This window comes from Conger conger, chromosome 8, assembly GCF_963514075.1.
Source record: "Conger conger chromosome 8, fConCon1.1, whole genome shotgun sequence".
Classification (NCBI taxonomy): Eukaryota; Metazoa; Chordata; class Actinopteri; order Anguilliformes; family Congridae; genus Conger; species Conger conger.
The window spans coordinates 7,745,563-7,753,530 of NC_083767.1; the positions used below are offsets into that span (position 1 = coordinate 7,745,563).

Genomic DNA, 7,968 nt, shown 5'->3' on the forward strand with positions numbered 1-7,968 from the left:
TGCATTTAATTGTTTCTGCTTGAAACAGACTATCAGTGTCTACTGCTGTAGTGTTTTTTTTATTTATAACGTTACTCCCATCGTCTCCGGCTTCCTGTTTGTATCAGTGTTCTTTACCTTTGTTCCCCTCATCATTTTTAAGTCCCTGTTTTCACGGCGTTTTGTGGGGTCCCGGGGGACTCTGGGACGTGTTGAGACGGGCAGGCTTCCCGCTGCTCTGCGGGGATGAATCCCGCCTCTCCCGGTGCTGGGCTGCGTGTGCAGCTTGTGAGGAGGAGACGCTGCCGTATATCTCATCTCGGGCCCGATCTGTGAGGCTGAGTTTATCTGGCCGGCCCACACCGACGCCTAAGGGCATTAATCCTGATGAAGGATGTGGCATCCGGCCCTCCCTGTCACACCATGACCTGTTGCGGAGGCGAGAGAGGGAGAGAGGGGGGGAGAGGGAGAGAGAGGGAGAGAGAGGGAGAGAGAGGGAGAGAGAGGGAGAGGGAGGGAGGGAGAGAGCGAGAGGGAGGGAGGGAGGGAGAGAGCGAGAGGGAGGGAGGGAGGGAGAGAGAGAGGGGGAGAGAGAGAGGGAGGGAGAGAGGGAGAGAGGGAGAGGGAGAGGGAGAGGGGGAGAGGGGGAGAGGGGGAGAGAGAGAGAGGGAGAGAGGGGGAGGGGGAGGGAGAGAGGGGGGTCTCTCTCCTCTGCCAGTCAGATGACGCTGAGTGTGGAAGATGTTTCTAGAAGGCGGAGGGACGGAGTGCCCCCCCCCCCCCCCCGGCTCTTCCCTAAGAGGATTAGCCCGGACGCCCTCCACTACCCGCTGGACAACAGCTGTTAAGGACAAAGTGACAGACTCCAGGGAGAAGGGAGAGATGGAGGGGCGGCTGGACCCCTGTTGTGTGTATCACAACACAGCACCCAGGTCCTTGTAGAGGTCATTGTAGAGGTCATTCCTCAACACTAAGGTTGTTGTAGAGGTCATTCCTCAACACTAAGGTTGTTGTAGAGGTCATTCCTCAACACTAAGGTTGTTGTAGAGGTCATTCCTCAACACTAAGGTTGTTGTAGAGGTCATTCCTCAACACTAAGGTTGTTGTAGAGGTCATTCCTTAACTCTGTGGTCGTTGTAGAGGTCATTCCCCAACACTGAGGCCCTTGCAAATGTCATTCTCGAGGTCATTGTAGAGGTCACTCGCCTCAACTCTAAGGTCGTTGTTCAATACTGTGGTCGTTGTAAAGGTCATTCCTCAACAGCGAGTTGGTCACTCTGTTGAAGACATCAGATGTTTTTTGAGGTCACTCTCCCCACCTGCTGTTCGTCAAGCTTCCCTTTTTTCTCCGTCCATGTTCTTCAGACCACACTCTCCTTAGAGGTCACTGTAGGTCCAGAGGTCGCTCTGCTCCGATGTCACGTTGTTTGTACGGAAACTGAGTTATAATTGGAGCCAGAGGAAATCTAATGTAATTCTGCTCGCTTTAAGAACATAAATATCTGTACACTGGTTGATTGTAGCAGTGGGGCTTGTCTTTACTCAGACTTTGTATTAATGGCACCTTTGGGACAAGGCTGCTCGTTTAGCGAATACTGCTGCTTACTTCCTTTTGTTTAAATGTTTTCTTTAATAATGAAGCGTCTCGTTGCAAGACATACCGCAGTACATGTTAACCATTTGCCGTTTTCGAGTCTTTAAAAAGAAAGAAAAATAAAGAAATGCTCAAGCTGAATAATTGACGGAGAACGGGAGAGAGAGAGTCAGTCAGTAGCTCGGTGCTCGGCTGGAGATGCCTTTTGAATGTGAAGTCTGCTCTAGTTGAGCCACAGCAGGTTCTCTGGCCTCGCTGCGCTTTCCTTATTGCTCAATCACCTCCCGTTGCGGTGTTTCTGATTGGTCGAAGTGATCAAGGCCGAACCTTCCTAGACCTGCCGTTGGGTTTTTATCAGTTATGCTACCGAGGGAGTTGTGCATCTTAAGGTGTTTTTCTGCTTCTGAGTTCACACACACACACACACACACACACACACACACACACACACACACACACACAAACAGGTCATTATCTAGTGTGGACAGGCTAGCCAGCTGGATTCTCCAAACAGTTTGAGGGTGTTCGCAGTGCAGCAAGCATACGCCGACCAAGAACTCACACTTATTAAGCACCAAGAGAGTAGCTACTGGCTTTTGACATTTATAAAAAATGCACTCTGATTTCATTAAAAAAACTTTTGAGTTATGATACAGCCTGTAAAATCATGTCGTAATCCTTTTACTGTCTTTTTTTAATATACTTTTACTATACTGTATATAGGCGTGTAGATAAATGTAATGACATTTATCTTTCAAATATAAGTGGACTTTATTGAAATGGTTCATTCCAGCTCAACCATTCCTGAATGGAGTCCAAAGACATGCAGGTTAGGGACTACATTGTAAATTAACTCATTGGCTAACTCTGGTGCCTTTACACTGATGTGGAAACTGAAAATGTCCGTTGATGTGCACTGTTCCTGAAAAAAAAAAAGAAACACAACAATTTTTTTATTTTTCTTTTCTTTTTTTTTTCTTTAAGTAGTTTTTCGATTCAAGTTCAGATTCCACTGACGAATCGGATCGGAATGGTCACGAAATTGGAATTCCGCTGCGGGCTGTGCGTTGGCCCCCCCGCTTCCTTTGTGTGCCGGGAAATGGGCTTGATGCCTAACGGGAGGTACACGACGGAATGTTTCCCAGCAGCCATCGCAGCGACGCGCACATGCCTACATCGCGGCCCTTCGGCACCCCCGCGATGCGTACATGGTGCTCGACATCGCTCCGACGCCCAAAGACATGAACACTGCCGCGCCGTCGCTATACGGCTGCTTTATCGCACGCTGCTTCTATGGGAATACATTCCCCGAATGGCAATTAGCCATTTCTGAGTATTTACAATGGCAATGACGCATGAATAAAACATCGCGAATTAACCTCTAGCGAGAAGCAACGATTCAGAAACGAATCCATGACGTTTCGTGTTAAACATGCCTTTCCACACGCTAAGACTTATTAGCACCCACGACTGGGAAAAAAGGCACTGCATGAACGGGGGTTTTAATGGGTGGTGCCTGGGTGTGTATGTGTATGTCCTTTATAGGTGGGGGTGTGCTGTGACAGGGGAACCCTTAGTCCTGGTTAGAACATTAAGAATACCTAATGCCTGGAATGGCCCATTCATCTCTTCTAGGCTATTTCTACACCTTCAGCACGGGTGCACAGCAAGCCCGATCCACTTCAGGATCTTCTACTCTTAATTATTTAATTTGCTAAATAAAGTCTTGAGCAGACATTTGTAGCAGTAGAACAACAGCAACAGTGATTGGTGGATATTTTCTGTAAGAATAACCACAACGTAGCTGCCACGTTTACCATCCACCATCAGCATTGTTCTATTGGTAGTTACTAATTTACTCTGATTAGTGGAAATGCTCAAGGTTTTCTAGACTAGTGATGTCATGACATCTGTCCCTCGAGGGTCACTGCCTGTACGACATGACCTGGTGAGCTTCTTTGACGCACTGGCACCTTTGGGGAGGGAGGGCGGGAGTGAGTGAGTGAGTGAGTGAGTGAGTGAGTGAGTGAGTGAGTGAGTGAGAGAGTGAGTGAGTGAGTGAGTGAGTGAGTGAGAGAGTGAGAGAGTGAGAGAGTGAGAGAGTGAGAGAGTGAGAGAGTGAGAGAGTGAGAGAGTGAGAGAGTGAGAGAGAGTGAAAATGCCTCCGTTTGGTGTTTCCTGCAGGCGGCGACGCGCTCCGATTGGACGAGGTGCTGGAGTGCTGGCGGGAGAAGAACGGCGGGTTCTGCTCGCGGCTCATCCTGGTGCTGGACACGGAGAACGCGGTGCCGTGGGTGCGGGCGGCGCGGGGCGTGGACGAGCTGTTCGTGGCGGTGCAGGGGGCGGAGCTGCGGCGGGCGGCGGACGCCGAGGCCCCGCCCCCTCAGCTGGGCGACTTCACCGCGGAGTGGGTGGAGTTCAACTGCGACCCCGAGAGCGGCGTGCAGTGGGCGGAGCCGGGCCGCACCGTGCGGGCCGCCTACGGCGTCTCCAAGCGCTGGAGCGACTACACGCTGCACCTGCCCACGGGAAGCGACGTCACCAAACACTGGAAGACCTACTTCCCCAAGGTCACCTACCCGCTGGTCTACCTGGCCGACTGGTGCGGGGGTCTGAACCTGTTCTGGGCCTGCGGCGTGTGCCTCCGCTGCGCCCGCAGGCTGAAGATGTCCTGGTTCCCCCCCAACGTCCTCGACACGGGCCAAGGCTTCAAGCTGGTCAAGTCCTAACTCGCACGACACCGTCGACCGTTAAAGAGCTTTTATTTAGGTGCACCTGATGATGTATGTACTTTATATTTTTCAAATGTAATATAATTGCCCCCTCTCGCCCCCCCCCCCCATATTTCGAGATGTTTTTTTTATCGGGTTTTGTTTGTCGTCACTCCCATGAAGTTGATTTGTACGTTTGGTTGTGTTGAAAGTTGTTGTACCCTACTTGATGGGCAGCTGTTGAGTCTGGACATGACTCGATGGAAAGATAGTTTACTGGGTTTTGTTTGGTGGTTTGGACTGGCTTTGATGGTTACTGTTACAATGGCTACTGCGCCGAGTTACCTGATTGGGTAGGCCGACAGTGTTTAGCCGCTCAGAGGAAGTGTACATCGGATCTCTGGGAATTGTAGTTTTGTCGCCTGAAGGTGAATTGACCGCTGCTGACTTGGTGAATGAACAAACACTACATGGTCATGCGATTTTGCGGCTGGCATATTTGCTGCTTGAGAATCGGATGTTCTCTGCCTCTTCTATGATGGCTAATTACCCATACTCCGTTTGGCCTTGAATGACATGGAAATCATAAGTATTGCACATACATTTGACTGAGTGCTACAACGTTAACTTGTACGCAGACTGCATTTTCCTAAAGATCGCGTGAGCATAGTTTTTGTACCATTATTCACTACAATGTAAATGAGTTGTTTACTGCCATGTACACAAAAATATGTATGGTGAAACAGACATACAGTCAGTCTCAATGTTATGTTAGGAATTTGGGCGGTGCGATAGCTATCGCGGTACATCGAATAGTTTTTTTCCGCGCAATAAGAATTATCTCTGGTAGGTAGCGGTAGGTTTCGTTCCTTCTTTTCGTCTTTAATCAGACAGGATACGGTAGCACGTCTTCAGTGAAATGCTTCCGGAAAAATAAAATTCACTTGTGTCTATTCAATGTTGGTTAACTTACCTATTAGTTTTGAAAAACACATCGCTTACATTTTTCACTCTTTATCCTTGTAGTCATGTTTTTATCCACCACATGGAAACAGCATGGCGCTGTTGGTGTCATATCAACATTGAAAAGATACTGAAGAGATATTTTTTTTCCCCCGGAAGCATTTCATTTTGGCTCAGAAAATTGGAGGTTTGATTCAGGTTTGATAATCAGGTTTGATTAAGAAATCTAACACTGCATACCAGAGATAGTTGTTACTGGGCTTACAAAAATAATCGTTATACCGCGATGGCTATATCGCCCAGCCCTATTATGAATATGATGGGCATTTGCGATCGGCTTGATCGCTCACACATTGTGTTCTAGTGACGGCACAGGGGAAGCAATGTTTGCCTCCTGTTTAGTGACTGATGTATTAAAATGGCATTAAAAGTGTCACCATTGCACCTTACTGGTGGTACACAGAGTAGACTTGTTTTGAACCAATGTTTTACTCCCAGAGTATTTGGATGGCAACCTATGGAGTAATGCTGACAGTGATTGGATGACAGTACTTCCTGCTAATAGACCCTGCTACAGCAAAGTGGCAGTGATGTCACAATGGAGAACATGCACCTTCATTTTATACCTTCTCCCAAACAAATGACGGCTTGTTCTGATTGGAACAGAATATATTTTGCTATTGTTACATCACAATGGAAACGAGCCGATGGAATGAGAAGTGGGACTGTTGGATTGAATCTCCTTATTTAGTGCCTTTGCGTCTCCTGGTGGTGAAACCGGGGTATTGCTGTTACAATGGGGGAGCTACTCAGTTTGTTTGTGAGAGAGATACTGTTGTTTTTCGATTTTCTGAAATGTTTCTGTTCCTGATTCCGGACTTAAACAAGTGGAGCCCCAAACACAGGGGCAGCCATTTGAGGTGATTGGATGGTCCGTGACCGGCCCTTACAAACTGAGGGGCTCAGATTGGTGTATCGTTAGTGGGCTGAAGTGGTTCTGAAAGGGCTTCTTATCTGGCCCTGTGGGAGCTGTTGCCAAGAGCAGGGTTTCCCAAACTGCAGTCTGTGAATGAGTGGTCAACACTATTGAAGGAAAAAAAAACAAAAAAACAACAACTTTCCCCAAACCACCCCAAAAAAATCACTTCTAGTATTTGCATAGGCCTATGGATAAATGTACGCTTGTTACAGAGAAGTATTGATAATTACCTCTGAAATATTACATCTAATTTCTTCTGAAAGAGTTTATTGATCATATTATTGTGATGCTAAATGCGTGTCTGTTAAACAGTAGCTTCGCAGAGTATATTATGATGTTCCAGTGTGACTGATGCACCCATGTGTGAGAGGCTCTGCATTGCAGTCTTCCTCAGGTACTGAATCACGGTGTTACTAGTGAGCCCTTTCGTTAAGGTGTGGTGCTTCACCCGAGAGTGGTCATTTCTGCAGGGCCTTAAATATGAAAGGTTTTGGGAAACCCTGCGCGGGAGTTGTCCAAGTAGAGTGACTGTCTGTCCCCTGGCCCATGTGACCAGTCTCCCGTTGTTGAATGGGGCCTTTTCCTCCCAAGCACTGTGAGTCTTCAAACAAGTTTTTTGCAAAATGGCCAAAGTGTATTTAATTCAGACACACCTGCCTTGTGTAACCCTATGCATATTTTCAAAAGCTTTCCTTGTATTCGTTTCCCAGAAACGATGCCTTAAATCCAGTGTATTTCTTTTTGCATACCATTAACACTGTAAATATAGTTTTGTTAATACAGGTTTGTGAGAGCTTTAGAGGTGGTGAAGGGAAACCATTCCGGGGGGGGGTCTACTCTGTTTCTGAACTCCAGCTCCCAATTATTTAATTATGAGCCAAATCCTTGGACAGTTTTGGTACATTTATTCATAAGCTCAAAGCTGCTTTCCTGAACCTATATGAAATGTTTTTCTGTGATCTAATCCACAATACAGAACCGCCATTGGTGTTCAGCTAAGCCAATCTGCTCAACAGAAACCGAAACTGCCCTTTTTCAGGAATGCCGTTCTCCACCTCTGCTTTAGAAGGTCTGGCCCACTGAAGGTTGTTTTGGGTGATGGTGTGTCCTCACACTGATAGTGTGTGATCAGGTGTACCGGTCCTCACACTGATAGTGTGATCAGGTGTACCGGTCCTCACACTGATGGTGTGTGATCAGGTGTACCGGTCCTCACACTGATGGTGTGTGATCAGGTGTACCGGTCCTCACACTGATAGTGTGATCAGGTGTACCGGTCCTCACACTGATAGTGTGTGATCAGGTGTACCGGTCCTCACACTGATGGTGTGATCAGGTGTACCCGGTTCTCACAATGATAGTGTGTGGTCAAGGGAAGGCGAGTGTACTAATCAATAAAGCCCTTCTTTCCTCTCTCTCGTTTCTGTGTGAGTTTTGCTGCTAACAAGCGTCTGCTGAGCTAATTGGGCGGCTTATTAAGGCACGAGAGAAGCTTCACCAGGGCGCCCTGGGGGTCCTGAGGGGCTCTTAACGTTTCAGAACAATGTTTTTGGCGGAGGGGGTAGACCATCTGTGTGTGTGTGTGTGTGTGTGTGTGTGTGTGTGTGTGTGTGTGTGTGTGTGTGTGTGTGTGTGTGTGAGTGAGTGAGAGAGAGAGAACGAGCGGGTCGAGAATTCCGCCACACGGGAGGCCAACCGGGCATTCGCCCCAACGGAAAAAAGAAAAGGAGCTGTGTTAGCAG

The 7,968-nt window shown here is 47.8% G+C and overlaps 1 protein-coding gene across 3 annotated transcripts in view; it reads left to right on the forward strand.

The window, feature by feature from the left end:
• tmem168b (transmembrane protein 168b) overlaps positions 1–7,641 on the forward strand; it is a 23,250-nt gene extending 15,609 nt beyond the window's left edge. For all 3 annotated transcript variants that reach the window (XM_061253164.1, XM_061253165.1, XM_061253163.1), the window contains exon 5: positions 3,758–7,641. In XM_061253164.1, coding sequence (XP_061109148.1) covers positions 3,758–4,302 — 545 coding nt within the window. In that variant the 3' untranslated portion in view covers positions 4,303–7,641. The remainder of the gene's footprint in view (positions 1–3,757) is intronic.
• The last annotated feature ends 327 nt before the right edge of the window (positions 7,642–7,968 follow it).